This window comes from Silurus meridionalis, chromosome 11 (assembly GCF_014805685.1).
Source record: "Silurus meridionalis isolate SWU-2019-XX chromosome 11, ASM1480568v1, whole genome shotgun sequence".
Classification (NCBI taxonomy): domain Eukaryota; kingdom Metazoa; phylum Chordata; class Actinopteri; order Siluriformes; family Siluridae; genus Silurus; species Silurus meridionalis.
The window spans coordinates 17,536,121-17,558,038 of NC_060894.1; the positions used below are offsets into that span (position 1 = coordinate 17,536,121).

At 41.8% G+C, this 21,918-nt stretch overlaps 1 protein-coding gene across 31 annotated transcripts in view; it reads right to left on the minus strand.

The window, feature by feature from the left end:
* The window catches only part of dlg2 (discs, large homolog 2 (Drosophila)), a 243,802-nt gene that overhangs the window by 175,154 nt on the left and 46,730 nt on the right, over positions 1–21,918 (minus strand). Inside the window, exon 1 of one of the 31 annotated variants that reach the window (XM_046861025.1) lies at positions 738–915. The exons of the other annotated variants lie outside the window; for them this stretch is intronic. Coding sequence (XP_046716981.1) covers positions 738–767 — 30 coding nt within the window. The 5' untranslated portion in view covers positions 768–915. Of the gene's footprint in view, positions 1–737; positions 916–21,918 lie in introns of those variants that run through there. 31 annotated transcript variants of the gene reach the window in all.

Genomic DNA, 21,918 nt, shown 5'->3' on the forward strand with positions numbered 1-21,918 from the left:
ATGTACTCAAAAGATATAGACTGGAACTGATCAATCGAAAGTGTGTGACCGTAGATGCTCGGCTCACACTGAAAGTTTTTTATTCCCAATATAAAATTTCTTTGTGTGTGTGTGTGTGTGTGTGTGTGTGTGTGTGTGTGTGTGAGTGTGTGTGAGACAAGAGCACAAAACAATGCGCAACCACTAATAGACAAACACACAACACTACTACACACACACGAGCCCCTCAACTGCTCCAAAGTTGAAATATTCATTGAGCCACAAGTGTACACTTCCACTCTCCACCAGCTCCATCTGCTGCATTCAGAAACGAAGGCTCCACATCGCCAGCACTTATCTGTAAGGCAGGATGAGTGTGTGAGTGAGAAATGAGAAAGGGAGAGCGAGAGAGTGAAGAAAATGACTAATGAATGTGATAGGAAAGTGAAGGAGTGTGAGAGAAGGATTATGAGATGATGACATAGCCAAGAAGCAGATGTCAGTGAGCCAGCTCTAGAGAGAGAAAGAGAGAGAAGGAAAAAAGGTTGAGGAAGGGTTTAGTCAGAAAAGAAAGAGCCAGAAGGAGAGCAGGAATGCAGGACAAACCACTTTTGCTGAAGTTTTGTTGGAGTTGAGAAACCTGCAAAATGCCAGCAAGCGAATGCTTCACCATATGCATCCTGTAAAAGCCTATTTTCTGGTCCTGTTGCAGCACTCGAACAAATCAGCTGTTTTTCATCGAGAGTGTTTCTTCTTACCTCAGAGCTGGTCTGCAACTGCTCCTGCATGGCTGTTAGTGGTGATCTCAGGCTCCAGGAAGACAGTACAGTGTGTACAGGCTCAACAAAGCAACTCCCCTCTATCTGGCCAGTAACGTGTGTGTGAGTGTGTGTGTGTGTCTGAGATGTGGGGCAGCCCTGAAGTGCTTTCCCATCCCTGCAATCAGCACTCTGCGGCACATAACAAAGTCCACTGCAGGAAACCCTGCCAAGCAGGAACTATAAAGCCTAGGGATAGAGTGTGAACCCGGAGATGTTTCAGTGCAACACTGGGGCCTGAGAATGCCACAAAGTAACCCTTTTTTTCTATAAGAATTGTTTTTACAAAGTCATTAATGATCATACTGATATCATTAGTTATGACTAGTAGACCCCCTCTTCCTGCACAAGACACTTTTTTGAAGGAAGAGGTATTCCTAACCTCTCTACTGCTCATGTGGCGCAATGAGGAAGTCTACACAGCCATGTTTCTATTATAGAGATGGTTGGGTGACCAGAAACATTTAGCCATATAGTAGTATGTCCTGCTCTTGCTTTGTGGACACCTGACCATTTTAACCTCCCACTGATCAGTGTTCAAATTCAAATAAGGTTGAAGTCAGAGCCCTACAGCAGGCCACTCAAGATCTTCTACTCAACCCATAAACATCATACACTATATAAACAAAAGTATAGGGACACCTGACCTTTCCTGCCATATGTGGTTCTTCTCCAAACTGTTACCACAAAGCTGGATGCACAAAATTGTGTAGGATGTCTTTGGATGTGGTATAAAAAAAAAAAGTTATTTACTTGAACTTGGAAACCCAGACCTGTTCCAGCATGGCAATGCCCCTCTGGACAAAGCGAGCTCAATGTAGATATAGTTCCTACTGAACACCTTTGGGATGAATTGGAATATTGACTGCACCCCAGACCTTCTCAGCTCACCTACATCAGTACCTGACTTTACTAACACCCTTGTCGCTGATGAACACAAATGTCCACAAGTCAACTCCAAAATCTAGAGTAGCAACTTCTCAGAATAGTGGAAGGAATTATAAGAGCAAATACAGACTAAATGTATTATTTAAGTTTTTTTATTCTAAAACATGTAGATATTTCTAGAATTATGTTTTCACTTCGTATTATGAGGTACTGGGTGTAAATTAATAAAATAAAAAAATATCAATGTGAATGATCGTGGTATGGTTTGAGTGTGCATATGTCTGTCTTTGTTTTTAGAATTTAGGGCATCGGGGATTATGTACATAACAAGATGCAAAATTCCCCACGCTTTTAGATGTTTCCTCTGACAACCCAAAATAAATTCCTGATGAATAACTCAATTTATACATTTATACATGCAAGACATTTTTATGGTTAGTTTTCGAATGTAATGATCTGTCTTGTGGAATTATCATTTAGATACTACATTTTGACGAAATTAGTCACATCCTCTCTGGATAATTTTCTGCCCTATTTCATATGTGTATTCTCACAAATGGCTTTTTATTCTTTTAAATATAGATGGCAGGCTACAGGCTACATTGACAAGGAAAATGTCCATGAATTAAATCTTGCGAGGAGCCCCAGAAAGGTGCTTTATACTTGTGACATGTGATTTACAGCAAAGTGGAATTCTTTCTTTGTGTATCCCAGCGATTTAAGTGAGAGTCAGAGTGCAGGGTCAGCCATGATAAAGTGCCTCTGGAGCACAAAGGGTTAAGGGCCTTGCTTAAGGGCCCAAAGAGTGGCAGCTTGGCAAATCCTTCACCTCATCAGAGGGTAGTTCATGCTATTCTAAGTGGCAACAGATACTGAGATCATTAATGATTACAGTATAAAGTGTGTTGAAAGACTTTGAAGTATGATCAGAGCACTGGTTTGAGCACAGGATAGTGCTTATGAATACAACAGCAGTTGTTGGTAATCTTTAGTATTCAGGGGAGATTTCCTGTTAAAGCAAGTAAGTAAGTAAGACTTGAGGAAGAATCATCTACAGTGGATTATTATATCCTGTGTATATTAAAAGAAATGACTCCTAGTTAAACCATAAATAATTATATTTATCACATATGGTTTAAAAAAAAAAACCACTATATAACAATAATGGAAGCACACTATCACATATAATGTCTGTGACTTCACTTCAGCTTCCCATTTAACTAGAATTAAGGGATCTAACCCAAACCCTGTTACTGCGTAAGGAAAAGTAAGGATTGAAGTGGTAGAATTTGAATGGCCTGACCTCAACCCTAATGAAGTTCTTTGAGATGATTTTGGAACTGAGCACCAGAGGAGTGGAAAGGTTTATCACATACACTATGCCCACAAAACCTTTAGCCATATAATCCTTATGACTTAGAGGTAAAAAGAGGTAATTGGACCTTTTACTTGTCACATGTACTTTACAGCACAGTGAAATTATTTCTTTGCATATCGCAGTGATTTTAGGAAGCTGAGGTTTGAGTGCAGATTCAGCCATGATACAGCCTAAGGGTTAATGGCCTTGCTTAAGGGCCCAAGAATAGCAGCTTGGTGATACTGGGACTTGAACCCCAAAAAAACTTCTGAACAGCAACCCATACCCTTAACCCCTGAGCTACCATCTCCCCCTGAAGCTTTCCAGCTTATCGGGAAGTATAGCACCCTGGAGTAGAAAGGGTTAAGTACCTTGCCCAAGATCCTAAAGTGGCAGCTTTGTGGTGCTGGAGCTTGAACCCCTGACCTAATGATCAGTAGCCCAGAGACTTTTTAATCAATTAATTCTCACAATGATTTAAAATAGATTAGGATGTATAACGTGAACTGTTTTCTTGAATTGTCCATTTGATTGCACCAGGAGAGCATGATGGCCTTAATTCATCTCTTTGACAGCTCAGTAAAAGAGACTTCTCACCTAGACATTTTCGAATCTATTTACTCCAGTGTGATAAAGGCATATGCATGAAAATCTTTTTGCTCCGATTCAGATAATCATGCTGCATGGAACAGCCAGCGAGTGTCTGTATCAGTACTGAAGAGTTGATGAATGAAAGCACTCTCCTGGCTCATTCATATCACAGTCACCCCTCATCACCTGCTCCTCCACTTCCGTATTCATACTCAATGAGTCACACTTATCTGCTCGAAACAGAAAGTCAAGGTGTTTAAAAAGTACTTTGCTGAATGAGGCTGAACAGGTGCAGATAGAAACAGAAGGAAAAAAATGTTAGTCCTGTGAGAAAGATTTTACCTCATCTGTTAGTTTTTGTTATGGATGGATGCTAGCTCTACTAGCATACCCAATCCCAGCCTATCATTAATCAACCTGCTAATTTCAGAGAGAGAGAGAAAAAAAGAAGGGAAGGGAAGTGAAGGAGTATTAACGCTGCTCCTAAACTCCACACACAGACGTCTTCCCACCACCGCCCACATGCATCCGCCGCCTAAATCTCACCTCACATACAGTCGCGCCCATGCACACACATCCCACACACCGCAAGCAAACGCACCGCCCACGGCAGCCCACCGACCTCTCTGGATCACAACGCGCACTTCACAAAACATCACATTTTCCATAACTACACCGCCACGCTATTTGTTGATCTCATATTATCGAACACACAAAACGTGTTCCTCCATCTCCCTCTCTCTCTTTCTGACACACACATGTCCACCTCTGCAATCCGAGCGCACACTCGTCAGTCTATTCCGTAGTAAGCACAGTCTGTTCTTGTTCTTCACATAAACCTATTAGGAGCTACAGCACACAGTCGAATCCTGACAGTTACTCACATTTCACACCGAGACACATTGACCGCTTGCAACCCCTCCGCAGAAATATACAAATACACTCTTAGCTATTCCACACAAACCACAAACACAATCACGGCCAATTTTCATCTCATATTTAACAATATGTGAAAAGGATTTATATAACGGGTACATATCAGCGACAGAGGAAAATCCAGCTAGATTTCATATATATTATTTAGTAGACACACATATATATATATATATATATATATTCATCAGTTAAGGCTTTAATTAAAAACCCTCCATTTAAAGTACACAAAGCAGGTCTGCAGTATGTATAATAGACCTAAATATAGTCCTGAAACTCTTTGTGCAGCTCAGCTACTGTGCTCGAAGTAAGAACTCAGGGAGAACAAATCTGAAGCGACATTATTTGTTGCTTGTTATATAGCAGAAATGTGTTTAGTTGTTTTTTCAATGTAATGATAGAAATTATTCTTATCACTGTGCATCTGGTCCTCAAGTTAAAATGGTTTGATTTACGATTTTTTGATCTTGCGATGACAATAGCGATACGAGAAAATTGTACAAATATTGTTGCGTGGTAGGCCACTGTAGCAGCGTATGCTCCTACTTTATATATAAGTAGAGTGGTAAAATATTACTCCAGTAAAAGTAAAATAGCTTCCTTTTAACTTTCACTTTAGTAAAAGTACAAATGTATTTGACTTCAAATTAACTTAAGTATCCAAAATACTACATAGTATGATTTATTAGGGCTATAATGTTTCCTATTATCTTTTTTGTCAAAAGACTCTTTGCTTAATCAAGTCAGTTTATGTGAAAAGACTCTAATGTTACTCTTAGCACACCATTCTAATAATAGAATGCAATTAATGAGTAAGAAACAATAAAAAAAATTATCATCAGCCCAAATAAATTATGCAAATAAGGCCTGGGTGTTGTGGCAAGTTAGAATTAGGAATTTCCTCCATCATTTGTTCATCTCTAAATTATCTGCTTGCTGTTGGACTGACGCTGAACTGTATGTTCATGCTAAGTAGTGTCAGGCTGATGACGCGGAAGCGGAAATAGTTCAATCATAGTCTTTATTTACACAGTTCAACAAAGAAACACTCACTGCTGCCGAGGTGAGAAAACAAACAAAAGAATATCCGCTCGAGACGAGTAATCCCAAAACGAAACCTTGAGTCTGAAACGAAAGTAAAAGGCAACTAGTAATCCCAAGAGAACAGAACCAGGATACGGAACCAGCGGGGAATGCTGGCGGTCGAACAGCCACGGGTATCACCAGCATGACAACACAAGAACCGACAGCCTGTGACTCGAGAACGTGAGTTTATATAGTCTGAACCGTAACGAGTCACAGCTGTCGGTGTTCAGGCAGGTACGGGATAATGAGGAACATTGAGAGCTACTGAAGGGGGCGTGGCAGGGTGAATCTCTGACAGCGGCCGAGGAAGGCGTGGCAGGGGAATCCCTGACGGTGGCCGAGGGGGGCGTGGCAGGGGAATCCCTGACAGTACCCCCCCCTCCAGGGGCGGCACCCGACGCCCCAAAACCCCACCAACGCCAGGCGGGCCGGGGCACTCTGAGGAAGGCCTCCCCAACCGACCCGGGACAATCTCCACGGCGTGGAACCGGAACCGAGCGACGTCCACGGCGGAGACCAGGGGCCGAGCGACGTCCACGGCGGAGAACCTGAACCGAGCGACGTCCACGGCGGAGGCCAGAGGCCGAGCGACGCCCTCGGCGGAGACCAGGGGCCGAGCGACGCCCTCGGCGGAGACCGGAGGCGGAGAGACGACCTTCCTGGAGACCTGGAGCGGAGAGACTTCCTCCACGGAGACAGGAGGCGGAGAGACTTCCTCCACGGAGACAGGAGGCGGAGAGACTTCCTCCACGGAGACAGGAGGCGGAGAGACTTCCTCTACGGAGACCTGGAGCGGAGAGACGTCCTCCACGGAGACAGGCGGCGGAGCGACGACCTTCTTGGGGACCAGGAACACAGGGGCACCTCGGCAGGACGTTGATCCGGGCGACACCTCGGATGGCCTCTGGAGAGCTCTGCCGTCGCCCTGCGGGGAACCTGGGGGCCCGACGTCGCCATGAGGGGAACCTGGAGGCCCGACGCCGCCATGAGGGGGACCTGGAGGCCCGACGCCGCCATGAGGGGGACCTGGAGGCCCGACGTCGACCTGAGGGGAGCCCGGGGGCCCGACGTCGACCTGAGGAGGACCTGGGGGCCCGACGTCGACCTGAGGGGAGCCCGGGCGGGCGTCGCCTTCTGTGGAGCCCGGGCGGGCGTCGCCTTCTGTGCGACCAGGCGGCGGTACGACGTCGCCTTCTGTGCGACCAGGCGGCGGTACGACGTCCTCTCGCGGCCTGAGCTCTCTTGGGGACTCTGGAACGAGCTCTCTTGGGGACTCTGGAACGAGCTCTCTTGGGGACTCGGGAACGGGAGCGAGCTCTCCTGGGGACTCGGAAGCTGAGCGGCACCTCGGCGGAACTCGGAAGCTGAGCGGCACCTCGGCGGAACTCGGAAGCTGAGCGGCACCCTCGGCGGAACTCGGAAGCTGAGCGGCACCCTCGGCGGAACTCGGAAGCTGAGCGGCACCCTCGGCGGAACTCGGAAGCGGCCCGGCGCTCTCGTGAAGACTCTGTGGCGGCCCGGCGCTCTCGTGAAGACTCTGTGGCGGCCCGGCGCTCTCGTGAAGACTCTGTGGCGGCCCGGCGCTCTCGTGAGGACTCTGTGGCGGCCCGGCTGTCTCGTGACGGGGCTGTGGCGGCCCGGCTGTCTCGTGACGGGGCTGTGGCGCCTCGGCTCTCTCGTGACGGGGCTGTGGCGGCCCGGCTGTCTCGTGACGGGTCTGTGGCGTAGAAGTGCGCTCGTGGAGACACTGTGGCGTAGAGGCGCGTTTGTGACGGGTCTGTGGTGGCTCGGCTCTCTCGTGACGGGTCTGTGGCGGCCCGGCGCTCGTGAAGACTCTGTGGCGGCCCGGCTCTCGTGACGGGTCCGTGGCGGCCCGGCTCTCGTGACGGGTCTGTGGCGGCTCGGCTCTCGTGACGGGCTGTGGCGGCCCGGCTGTCTCGTGACGGGTCCGCGGCGGCCCGGCTGTCTCGTGACGGGTCCGTGGCGGCCCGGCTCTCTCGTGACGGGTCTGTGGCGGCTCGGCTCTCTCGTGACGGGTCTGTGGCGAAGCGGCACGCCCACGGAACCTCGAAACAGGGCAGCACGCTCAGATGTCCGGTGCCAGCACTGACAGCTCATGGGAATGCGGGGATACCAGGGCGCGCTCGCAGACGCTCGGAGTTGGTGCAGAGCGTCCACGAGAACCCCGGAACACAGCAGCTCGCTTGTACTGACCCAGGGGCAGGGCCATGTGTCCGAGGAAACCCGGGAACTGAGCCTCGCGTTCTTTCATGCCCAGGGACGGAACCGAGCACCTTGGAGAATCCTGAACGGAGCCACGCGCTCTGAAGAACCACGGAATGAAGCTGAGCACCGTGGAGAACCCTGGAACGGAGCTGCGCGCTCTGAAGCACCTTGGAATGAAGCCGAGCACCTTGGAGAATCCTGGAGCAGACGCGCTCTGAAGACCCATGGGACGAAGCTTCTTCATCCTCAAGGGGACTGTCGTGGAGATCCACCACCTCCATCCCACACATCCCCAGAAGAAGCTCGCAGAATTCGGCGAGTGAGCCAAAATTGCCCCCATTGGCGCTCCATAATCTGCTGGTTTTTGACAGAGCGTCACCAGACAGGAGAGAGATGCAGAAGGCGATCTTGGCTCGTTCTGAGGAAACTGCGCAAAATTTTCCTCCACATACTGCCGATGCTCCTTAGAAACCCGCCCAATTCTTCTCCTTTCCGGAGAAGCGAGCCGGAAATCCTTCGCCGCTGAGGGCGTGGCGCAGCCGCTTTCATGCTCCGGCTTCTGTGGCTTTGAGCCGCGGAAGCAGCTTGGAATCCCCGGCGAAAATCTGAGGCTGGGTTCGGCTGCCACTTCATCGCGGCCGAAATCGCGGGAGGGCGATTCCGCTTTCGGTTCAGGTCGGTTCTTCTGTCAGGCTGATGACGCGGAAGCGGAAATAGTTCAATCATAGTCTTTATTTACACAGTTCAACAAAGAAACACTCACTGCTGCCGAGGTGAGAAAACAAACAAAAGAATATCCGCTCGAGACGAGTAATCCCAAAACGAAACCTTGAGTCCGAAATGAAAGTAAAAGGCAACTAGTAATCCCAAGAGAACAGAACCAGGATACGGAACCAGCGGGGAATGCTGGCGGTCGAACAGCCACGGGTATCACCAGCATGACAACACAAGAACCGACAGCCTGTGACTCGAGAACGTGAGTTTATATAGTCTGAACCGTAACGAGTCACAGCTGTCGGTGTTCAGGCAGGTACGGGATAATGAGGAACATTGAGAGCTACTGAAGGGGGCGTGGCAGGGTGAATCTCTGACAGCGGCCGAGGAAGGCGTGGCAGGGGAATCCCTGACGGTGGCCGAGGGGGGCGTGGCAGGGGAATCCCTGACAAGTAGATACCACGTGGCAATCAAACAAGTTCAAAACAGAGGGTGAGCTCTACCGTGATTGGTGACTTGCTGCGTGCTTGACCAGTTGCATATTCACTCATAAATCAAAAATAAGAACCAATTTCCAAAATGTAGTTTTTAATCAGTTATGTTGTTTTTTTATGTCGCCGAACACTAATATCTCGAGCACAAGGGGGGGCAAATTTGCCACTTAACGTCGGTTATGTCAGGAATGCCGCTGCCGAAGGGGGCGTGGCAGGGGGATTCCTGACCCGAAGCACCCTGCTTCTTCTCCCGTGCGGGCGAGCTCGTCGCAGTTATGCTGATCACACACACCTGACTCTCATTCACTCACTCATCCCATCTCCTATTTAAGCCCCTCACCTCCACACACTCTTGGTCCGTTATTGTTTGTGCATGATCGTATGTGTTGGTTCATGGCGGTCTGTGTAATCGCGTATACGTATCCCGCTTTGAACCCTTCTTCTCGGACTCCGCATTCTCTCAACGCCCCCCCGGATTACCCCGATCCTGCTGTTTTTCATGTTCACGCTGTCTGCACCACATTTATTCATTGCTGCCCAGCGCTGCGCTTTCCATAGCGCGGATCCGTGGATTCTCTACACGAACTGTCTCTGCTTTCACAGATTATTGGTGGATTATCTCCTGAGTATTCTCAATAAACTTTGTTTGCGTTTTCTTCGGCTTCCGCCTCCTTATCCGCATTACAGGTTATCTCGATCCGCATGACCAATCAATCAAATCGCGGCAACGCTGTTGTGTAAAAAAACCTCCAAAAACACGTGCATGCACATTCTCATTTAACGCACATCATGTACATAAAGAAATGTCAAGCACGTTAATATATTGCCACCATATTGGGTTTCTTTTGTCTCCATCATCGGTTATCTTGACGCTTTTTGGCGTCCCCTAGGCCGGCGACATAACCGGGTTCCACTGAAATTGAAAATACTGAAAATGATGAAAATACTTAATACAGCAGAACCTCGATATTTTGCGACTTTTCATTTGGAACCGGACTAAGAGTAACTCGCGAAAAATCTGATAGTTTGCGAGAAGCTGCGAGTGGCTCAAAGGTAACATTTCAAAACAGTTTGTACTAATAAATTACATAAAAATGTATAGAAAACAATTTTATTATTGTATTATTATACATTCAAAGTAGTAAATAAAACATTTATGACAAGTAATTCACAATTTTTGTTAAGTTTACAGTACAGTAAATGTAAAATTACCCCTGAAAAAGGAACCATCAAAAGGAGAAAGTCAAAACCTTGCGTTTATTTGTTACTCGCGAGGGGTCATAGAACGTAACCCCTGCGAGTATTGAGGTTGCACTGTATATCTGTTCAACAAAATACAGATATCTGAAAATATGCCTCAATTTTTATCAGACATTCCTCAGTTTGCATTAGCGCACATCGCTATGTGCTTCCGCATTCCCTTCTCGGTGTCCATTGTGGGTTTGTGTTTTGATTTATGTAATATCCTCATCTCTGTCTTTGCATTGGTTTATGACTTTACGTGTCTTTTCATTCATAGTTGTTCTCACTTCCTTGCCTGGTTCATGTGCTTATATATAAAAGGCTCATTCACAATTACATTTTTAGAGCCCTTAGCAGACGCCCTTATACAGAGCACTTTAAAAGTACTTAGTTATACAGGTGCTCAGTTGATGGTTAAGGGCCTTGCTCAAGGGACCTGCAGTGGTAAACTCGGTGGTGCTTGGATTTGACAGGACAATATATATATATATATATATATATATTTTTTTTTTTTAAGTTAGAGTTTTCAATGCTCTCCATTTGTACAATTTGTGCTGTGTATCTAGTAAGGCAAAATGTAGTAACAATCAAATCATATAATCTGGCAAGAAGAACACGTTTTATCTCGCAGTCTGTTATTGGGATCATCTCATACAGTGTGACGAGTAAGGATCATAAAATATTGCTGGAATCGCTGTGTGTATAAGCGGCTCCAGGCAATTCTAAATGTCATAATTAAACTGCATGTTAAACCACACAGTAAAAACACACAGTAATACAATACAGTAATACGCACCATTTACTGTATATTAGGTATGGTAAGATTCACCAATCCCCCTCTGTGCATCGGCATGAATGTTAACTATGTGATGCATCAAAATAAAAAAGTGTACATTAAATAAAATTTGGCATTTGTTCGTGATGCATCATTTTTAACATATTTGCATCAGTAAAAACTATTCATTTTATCTATATAATTATTAGAAGTACTTTTAGTAGTACTTTTATTATTTACAAAGTGACCAATAATTTGTGAACAATATTATTTTTGCACTACAAAGTGTGTGTGTGAAAGGGCCAGGTGTTAGAAATCATTAGGCACTTAAGTAAATTTAGGATTTGCTTTCTGTCTGAAACAAAGAAATAAAGTTGTACCATATTGAATTGCATAGCATCATATTTTTTCCATTGGATCGTATTGCATTGTGTTAAATTAAATCGAAATTGGATCACTGCATCATAATACGGCATCAGTAGCAGCTTTATACGTATCTTTAATGTATCGTATCGTTGGCTATGCATCAAGATGCAAATCGAATCAGCCTCAGTTATAGAGATGCACATTTCTATTATACATATGGTTATTGTATACAGTATACTGTACATACATTTATATGTTGAATAGGGAAGATTTGTAATTCGAGGACAAATCTGAAGCGAAAGGCTGCAAACGACGAGTCATTAAGGTCAATTCAAATGTAATTACGCATGCACTGAATGGACAAGCTGAGCATGAGTAAGAGAGTAAGAGAGAGAGAGAGAGAGAGAGAGAGAGAGAGAGAGAGAGAGAGAGTGAGAGAGAGAAAGTAGAAAAAAGTCAATGATAGGATTCCGGAAGCGGGCAATAAAGTGATAAGAGGAGCGTCTTTTATCTGCATAGCAGGAGCTTTGCCACAACAGGTCCCCGAGTCTTAATCCCTGTACTGGCAAAATACACACTTTGCCAATCAAACACTTGACAAGCGCGACACAGAGTGTGTACGCAAAGTTTTGTGCGACTTTACCTGAGACAGAAAAAGACAAAAGACACACTGGGATGTTAAGCTCAATTAACTCGCTATCTGACAGAGCCAAAGAAAAAAAAAGTCATGCAACTCTGAAAGAAAGAGTGAAAGCAAAAGGAGAAAGAGTCTTTGCTTTTAAGAAGAATGCAACTTCATGGCTCTTTATTCCAGACCTGATTGAATAAATTACATCACTGCCAAGACAGCATGAATAGCCTTGTCTCCCATGTGTCTGATTTTCAAGATGAATCACAAAACTGAAGTTGCTCAGAAATTTGCCGGTGTGACACAGAAGGTGCTCACGCTCATTATCATAACCAGGCACCTGCTCGCATATCAGTTTTGTTTCGACGTGTCCTACCTTCACATTTGTCCTCAGGGAACAATAACATGCAAAAAACATTGCGGTTCTGTGGCATAAGTGTTGCTGTTACACCGAAGCTTCATAAAAAAATTAATAAAATAAAAAATAGGAAAGAAAGAAAGAAAGAAAGAAAGAGAAGAAGTGCTAGGATGGAAGTGGATTACATCCCAAAGCGCATGTCAGCATCTCCTACTCTTCTGCAGCTCTGCATCTCTGCTCTTAATCTCTCTCTCACACACACACACACATGCACACATGAGTGGTGGGCATGCAGGAAGAGCTGTACTACGCCTTACTGTGGAAGCAAAGATTTTAGCTGACAACGGTCAAAGAGGCAAAGCTCCAGAAAGAACAGCCTGACTCTGACTCCCCCTTCGTTCTATCCCTCTCTTTCTCTCTCTCACTCGCTCACACTCCATCCTCTCTCACCGTCTTCACTGCGCTTACAGGAAAAGCAGGATGTAGGAGGACTTCAAAAGAGACTGAGCTGGGGAGCTGCATCGGATTAAACACATTCCAGCGAAACCAAGATTGGGAAAGGCATTGGATAACAAGAAAGGAACATCAGCGTTTAGACGTTATCAGACATCAAATACACATTTATAAAACATAACCAGCCACGTACATATAGATATTATGCCACAATTTAACATCATCAACGGTGAAATCATTCTTGCCAGTCCGGAGTTCTCGTCTCAGCTGAGATCTCGTCTGCATGTTTATACATATTTCAAGATTTTCTGATTTGAATAAAACAGATGCATGGCATCTGCCAGGCATAAGCATCGGCTGTGCTCTTTGTCAATCTGCATAATTCATAACCGCCTATTAAAATGCAAATACAACAAACAGCCATAAAGTATAGTGGTAAAACGAATAAACCAGGGGTTGTGTTATCTGCTTCTGCGTTAGCTCTGAATAAGATGATAATGATGATGCCTATGAACTGCAAACAGCTCTTTTATAATTCACTTATAATCATTCTTTTTTATGTCTTTTTCACATCGTACACTTCAAATGACCCAAATGCACACAAGGCCAAAATGGGATTAAGTCAGACGTCCTACAGTATCCCAAAATATCACAAAGGTACACTATATTGCCAAAGGTTTGTGGACACATGATCACAAGTATGGTATGTGCTTTTTGAGCATCGCATTCTAAATTTTGTCCCAACTTGCTCTTGAAAAGCCATCCATTCTTCTGGGAAGATGTTCCACTAGATTTTAGAGGGTGCTTGTGGACATTTGTGTTCATCAGCCACAAGGGTGTTAGTAAATACAGGTACTGATGTAGGTGAGGTGAGGAGACCTGGGGTGTATTCAGCGTTCCAATTCATCCCAAAGGTGTTCAGTAGGGATGAGATCAGGGCTGGCCACTCAAGGTCTTCCTCTCCAAACCATGTAAACCATATCGTCCTGTACAGTTGTGTGCCTCCAGCTTTTTGGTAACAGTTTAGAGAAGCACCACGGCAGGAATGGTCAGGTGTCCCAATATTTCTGTCGATATAATTTATGTAAGAGTACATTTTATATCTGTCTCTCGCTCTCTCTATCTATATCTTTATATATATATATATATATATATATATATATATATATATATATATATATATATATATATATATATATACTGTGTGTGTGTGTGTGTGTGTGTGTGTGTGTGTGTGTTTGTTCAAAAGTATCAGGACACCTGACCTTTCCGTTCCTGCCATATGTGGCTCCTCTCTGGTTTTATATATATATATATATATATATATATATATATATATATATATATATATATATATATATATAGCATTAACCTTTTAATGTAGGTAGATCATTTTGATTGGTTCATTTTAAAGAGTAGATTGCAAAAAAACGAAAATCTGTGAGCACCCCTGACCTAAGTCTTGCTGTACTAAAGACCAATAGGCACTAGGGGGCAGAACTCTGACTTGCTTGATCACTCAGTATCTGATCATTGTTGGCACTGCCCAAGCCTAACGATCCTAATTGTGTTGCTGTTAACTACTTCAGTATGCACAAGATGTGTGTATATTTAGTGATGAACATTGATATTGTGAGTACAGAACATTTTAGAAAAAAAAATACACAATTCTTAGATATTATTTGACATTTAACTCATTTTGTTCAGGCATATTTCAATCTGTTGGCAGTTAGAGAGAGAAGGTTCTGTTTTAAAACTTTTTTTTGTATTAATTCATTAAAAAATGAATTGTCAACTAATCAGAACAGAACCTCCCTCGCAAGGGGGTCGCAATGTACTACACCAGAGTTACACCACGCTCTTTCACTCTGTGTGTGTGCACAAGTGTGTGATGTTGGCACGAGGTGACATGGAACAGGAGGAAGAAGAGAGATGCTTTATACGAATATATTTTTGGTGCCAGTCTCCTTGTTACCACGGTAACGAGTCCTACTGTGGACCCTGCTTTACAATATACATTAGGAGAGAAAGTAAGAGATGAGAAAAGTCAGAAACAGAAAAATGGATTAGGAAGTATACACTGCAGTAGTGTAACAATTGTAGCAGCCTGGAAGTGTGAATGGGGATTATTGTAAGTGTTCAGGCTAGCATAATGCTTACTAGCTAGCTAGGACTGCTATAACTGCTGAAATCCTAACAATGTTGGCAAAATTCATGTTGTTTAATCAAGTGCAATAAATTGTAAATCTGAATCTTTATTAAGGCACTTCTGTGGGTAAAAATGACATTCATTGTAGTACTGAAGAACTTTCATATGGTAGCATCAGAGAGGGGAAGATTTGATAAAGCAGTTTAGCTTTGGATTTGGGAAATTGTAAAATTAGCAAAAGATGCATTTGCATTATTAAAACTGAAAAAAGCACCATATTGCTCCTAATACTGCCACCCTGATGGCATTATACTATATTAGTGGTGGACAGTAACAAAGTAAAATGTAATTTGTTACTGTAGTTAAATAGCTTTTTCGTGTATCAGTACTTTACTGAATTATTTCCATTTGGGAATCTATTTATTTTAACACTACATTTTAAAGTGAAATATCTCTTTTTTTAAAATAGATTTTGTGCAATCAGGACCTTGAAAGACCACAGATAAATACAAACGTAAACCAAACGTTCTGACTGAAGGTCAGCTTGTTGTGTACCCAGAAGTTCTTATCCTTCGTTCTTAATATAGCCTTGTATATTTCATTGGTTGAATATGATGCTACTTTTGGAGAGAGAATAAGAATAACATTTGGAGAGGAAGTAACATTTTGAAACTGTATTGTTAGCCAACCCTCAACCGGCTGTAGTTCAATGAACGTATACTTTTGGAAATTTTCTGTATTACATCTTATTAATTAATTGTTCGATTTAAAGAGTTAACGGGGAAAATAAGAAAATCATGCAGAAATATTGCCCAAAAATACTGCATCATATATTGCCCATCAGCTGCCCTGATTTCCAAATAATTTCTCGGTATTGACACTGAGAAAAAAGCCATATCGGTCGACCTCTACTGTTAAGCTCACCAGTGAAAGCTGCAGGACAAAAGTGAATGAACTATCAACACACGGATTGAAAAGGATAAGGAAGAAAGCTGGCATGTGCATAGATTGTAGTATGTACAGCTTTAGAATAAAAGGTGTGTGAAAGGATAGTCTGGAGCTAGAAAGTATGGAAAGTTAGAGTGCATACTATAGGGTAAATGTAAGAGTAAATCAGAGATTTTGCTACCCAAGGACATTAAATGTAGTTCCTAAAATTAGAGCCAATTACATGCATTAAAGCACAAACTGGCTAGAGAAGATGTGTATGTGGCATTGGCTTTCGTTTAGTCATCAGGTAAGTGTGTGTGGGTATGTAGCTTGTATTACCGTTCAACGTTTCCCACACAATCCCATACAAACTACTCTTAGTTAAATGTCACTGACATTTTTATCTCACACTGATGTTCTCTCCTGCCTGTGACGCATTCAATGTTCAGAAACAGACTGAAATAGAAAGCGGGAGTGAGCCTACGTCCAAAAACGCTGCAAACAGGACAATGCTGCAAACCAAGCCAAATGCTCTAACACATATAAATATAACTCCACCTAGAGGTACTACTGAGAGGGTGAGTCATGCACAAATGTACACACCAAGGTTTCAAAGGTCAGTTGAACACAGCTTTCATGACTAACATTACAGTGATATGTGTGTATGCGCAAAAGTGTGTGTGTTTGTGTGTCTATTTATCTCTCCATCTATAATATGCACATATTTATATCTTCAACTCATTATAATATTGGAGCTCTCGGATTAGCTGTAAGCCACTTTTCGGGTGTGTATGTATGAATAATAGTAATGTGCATCTCTATAACTGAGGCTGATGTGATTCTCATCTCAATGCATAGCCAACCATATGATACATTAAACATACATATGAAACAGCTACCGATGTGATGCAATACGATTCATCCCTATATGATGTTCTGCAGTTCAATATGGTACAGATAGTTCACTTTTATTTCTTAGGACTTAAACAAAAAGATTAAAGATTAAATAAAACCAGACATTTTTATTTTCTGTTCTGGTCTCCAGGAAGATGCAGCTCTACCTCTGTCATGTTAATCTATATTATATTGGACTCCTAGGATATGCCTGGGTCTCCGTAGTGATGTGAGACGTCATATTCACGTAGCAGCAGTGAGAAACAATTTAGTGAGGAGAAATCAATCTACATTTGAAATATTGGTCACAAATGAATTGTCACTTTTTAAATAATAAAAGAAGAGCACATCTACTAATAATTATACATAAATAAATAGTTTTTATACTGATGCAAATATGTTAAAAACGATGCATCGTGACACAAATACCAGGTTGTATCCGATGGACACTTTTTTAAATCGATGCATCACACCTTTAACGTTTATGCCGATGCACCGAAGCAAATCAGTGAATCTTACCATCCCTAATGTACGTGTTAAAATAAACCCATTCCCACAAACTCAGATTGTGCTTCCAGCTCAACAATCTCAGTACTCTTCAATCAATCCCACTTCACTCAAGAATGCAGAGGAAATGACACTGAAAATCACAGCAGTCGGAGCTGCCCTCGACGCGTTAGCCAATCCCCTATGGTCACAGCACCTAAAGGAATTAGTGCCAACTCAGCGGGTTCCAGCAGCTTCAGCATGTTTCGAAGCACAGTGGAAAACCAAATGAGTTGAACGCTCTTTATTTCTGCAATCACTTCGATAAATATCTAGCATACATCCGAACATATTCTGCTTCATGCTGTTTATTGAATCCTTTATTCTGACCCTGTGTTTCTAACAGTTACTAGGAGCGCTTTCTATTTTGAGGGCAAGTATTGGCCATATTGCTGGGTTACTGAGTAGATGTGGCATCATGCACTGAGGAGAGAAGAATCTGTTAACACAAACCTGAACAGTAAGTGCAAAATGAGATCTCTAAACATTAGAAATTAGAATTTAGTATTGGAATATTTTAAAAGAATGATATAAAACATTAGAAAAGTACAGAAGTCCTAAAAGGCCATGCAGTGTATTATTTTTTTCTGTCTTTGTTTTTTTTTCGTGTTCAGGACTTAATTTTCTCACCCTAACAAAAGGTTTTTTTTCTCATAATCACAACTTAATTTTTTTCGTGATCTTGCATCACTGTAGCACTATCAGTACCTTTTAAAGTCAGTCAGGATTAACCTGAGCAATCATTACACAGCTGGAAACACAAAAGCCTCTAATTCTAATCAACTGAACTCTTCAATCTCGTTTATTCCATGTCACAGCTGCTTTGTCATAAAGATATGTGTTAATTGCTATCTTAGGGTAATCTCTATCGTATCAAAAGGATTTGCTGCATGACTCGTGGTGAATTGTAATCAGGCAGGCAGCGTGCCAATGAGCCTGTAGTGGATCACAAGGCTAAATGTTCCTTTAATTCATAAATGTTCAACTTTGCACCCCTGGTGTCATCCAGCATTGTTTCATGCTTTTTGTTCGAATGTTAGGTCAATGTTAGCGGTAGATGCCTTTATCCAGAGTGACTCTCAACCTTTTGAGAGTTCAAATCCAAGCACTACCACACTGCCACTGCTGGGCCCTTGAGCAAGGCCCATAACCCTCAAGTGCTCAGCGATATAACTGAGATAACTGTAAGTCACTCTGGATAAAGGCGTCTGTCAAATGCCATAAATGTAAATGCAATTTCAGCACGTTGACCAGGATTTCAAAGAAATTAGACAATATTAGACAAAATTCTTAATTTCTTCGCATGTAGACTTTAATATGATTGTATTTCTAAATATAAGTCATGAATTCATTCTGCTATGCTTTCCAGCTCACTGGCTGTTTTCTTTAAGAAAACAAACATTCCATGGGAAAATTTGCTCTTAAAATAGAAGCGTTATCTCTGATGCCACTTGCTGCAAGTTTGTGTGTCAGCGAATTTGTGAAATTAGTTATACAATTCTTCATTTCATACCACTGTATTTATATATGTCAAAATGCCACTTATGTGGCATTCCTTAGTGCCTTGAAGGCACTGACATTTCCACAAAAAAACCCTCATTGATAATCAGGGTTCAGTACATAAGTCCTGAAGGGCGCATCATTTTAGTGCTGTTAACACTGATTCATACTGACATCTTATTCTCATCATTGTCATGGGTTACAGATTAGCGTAATGGACATGTGTGTGTGTGTGGGAACCTGCGTGAACGATGTCACCATACTGGCAGGGCATCAGGAATTATGTGCATCACACATACAGTACACACCTTACAATAAACAGCCGTGTGTCGGAAATTAGTGTCTATGCAATATGTCATCCTCATCATCATCATTATCATCCTCATCCTCATTAAACCCATCCTCCAAATACTTGTTAAAATAGTCATACTGAACTTTATTTTACTAAAAGCCTAAAATAAGACATGTGATAATGATGAATAAGTTTTTGCATTAGTGCTTTAATCTTAAACTCATCAATAGGAACAAACATGCCAGGAAAAGATTTAATCCTGCAAAAATCATTTAAAAATCACTACTAATGAGATAATAAATCACTGCGTTCGAATCAGACATGATAATGACTAACAGATATGTGCTATTTATGTGAGCAGGCATTTAATCTCTAATTCCTGAACCACAGAACAAATTTATGCCATCTATAAACTCCAAGCCATGGTCCGCTAATCGAGCATTCAAGAATGTGTCCAAATCGCCATAGCAACTAGTGCCAGACAGCAAAATCTAAAACGCTGGAGGCATATGTGCTACATCTGAAGTTATTCCCCATATCATTTTTAAACTGCTGCTCATTCGAAGTCTTTCTAAAATCATCAAAAACTGTGTTACAGTGCGTATATAAACCCTAAATCATATATTTAATAAGCATCTCTCAGATGGACAGAGGAGAGAGAAACACAGCTGTTTCCATCTGAAGAACTAAAGACCCCTGGCACATGATCAGGATTCAAACTTATGATTTCCCCACAATTGCGCTGAGCCATAACATAAGGCTGAGGATGTGTGAATTGTTCATGAGAGCTGTAGTTAAATTGAATAAAAATAATACAATATGTAAAGAAAAGCAAAGTGTGTAGACAACATCAACAACAACAACAACAATAATAATAATAATAATAATAATAATAATAATAATAATAAATATAATAATAATAAATATAATTTAATTGTAATGATCTTTATGAACATTATTTTAAAAATAATTGTGTGAATATAAAAATAAAATAAAATATATTGAATTAAACAAAAAAATTAACAAAAAAAAAAAATGACGAAACATAAAATAAAATGTTAATAAATCAAAAAGAAACAAATAAATTACCAAGCAATAAATTACATTAAATTAAATTAACAAAAAACAAATTAATTACAAAACATAAAATTAAATTAAAATAATAAAGTCAATTCAACATAAACAAATGAACAAAGAAACAAATAAATGATCAAACATTAAACTAAATTAACAAACAAAATAAAATTTAATTACACAAATAAAAAAAACAAATAAATAACTAAACAAAATAAAATAAACAAACAAATAAACAAACGAATGCTTTAACATAAATTAACAATAAAATCTTAACAAAATACAAATGAATTGTTTATGCATTTTCTCACATAGTTGCTGTTCCTAATGAGCCAGAGTAGTGGTGGTAAATCAGCCTTTTCTATTTTGTACTAGACCCCAAATTACATCTTCTTTAATGCAAATATGCAATCCCCTGTAGTCTCTATAGTAAATTAGGTTGGTTTTGTTTTGCTGTTGTTCTTTTTTTCAGTGTTTTCAAGTTTACATAAATTAGAGGCCTCGAGTTTAGCATGCATATCTGATCTGGAAATATCCTCCCTCTCCTGTTCCTCTTAGTATTGACACTTTGAACTTGAAGCTTCTAAGAAAAGTAGGACGGCAGCTCGATAACATCTCAGATGCAATTAGATGACAAAATATAATATTTGTATTGTATCGGCTGATATGGTGGGAATCGGGTCTGCTTCAGTTTCTGTTCAATGGGGTGCACCACTTAGCTGACTTTAAAAGCTAATGGCAGCACACTGAAGTATTAATATTTAAAAAGCACCCAATCAACAAGTCTAGAAAACAATTCACATACAATACAGCATGCTGAGGAAAAGACCTGCTTCTTCACACAGCTTTTAAAACTTCAGTAAACACACAACATAGCACTGTGATTCACAGTGTCACAAGGCTGATTTCTGTATTCTACACCATGTCTTCTAAAACATACAAGTGTCTCTCTGTGTTTGTGTGTGTGTGTGTGTGTGTGTGTGTGTGTGTGTGTGTGTGTGTGTGTGTGTGTGTGTGTGATTTCTCACTTCCACAAGTAAGTGCTCCCACACCATCCAGATAGAGTATTGAGAATATAGAGGATGTGAGAATACCCAAAATAGGAAGAAGAAGATGTAGAAAAAGAAGAAAAAGAAGAAGAAGAAGAAGGCTGGAGGTGGAGGAGAAGAGAAGAGAAGAGAAGAGAAGAGAAGAGAAGAGAAGAGAACACAACACACACACACACACACACACACACACACACACACACACACGCACACACACTTGTGGGAGGATTGTCGTTCAGCACTAATCTACTGAAACTATTACATAACTTACATTACATAGAGAGAGAGGGATGTTTGACTCAGGGTTGGGTGGACATGCATACAGTATAGTATAGACGTACAGTAGAGTGCAAAAAGAATGAACCGATTTCATTACACAATATTTTATAAAGGAAAAGTAATACAAAACTCCAGCCAAGTCACAAGTATTATACTCACAATCAACTCAGATAATTCCTCTTTCAAATGGTCACTGACTCATTCCAATACTATGCTTAAGAACTGAAGCAATGCGTCATGATTTTGGTTCATTCTTTTTTGAATAACTCTGTATAATAACCAACGTTAAATCAATATCAA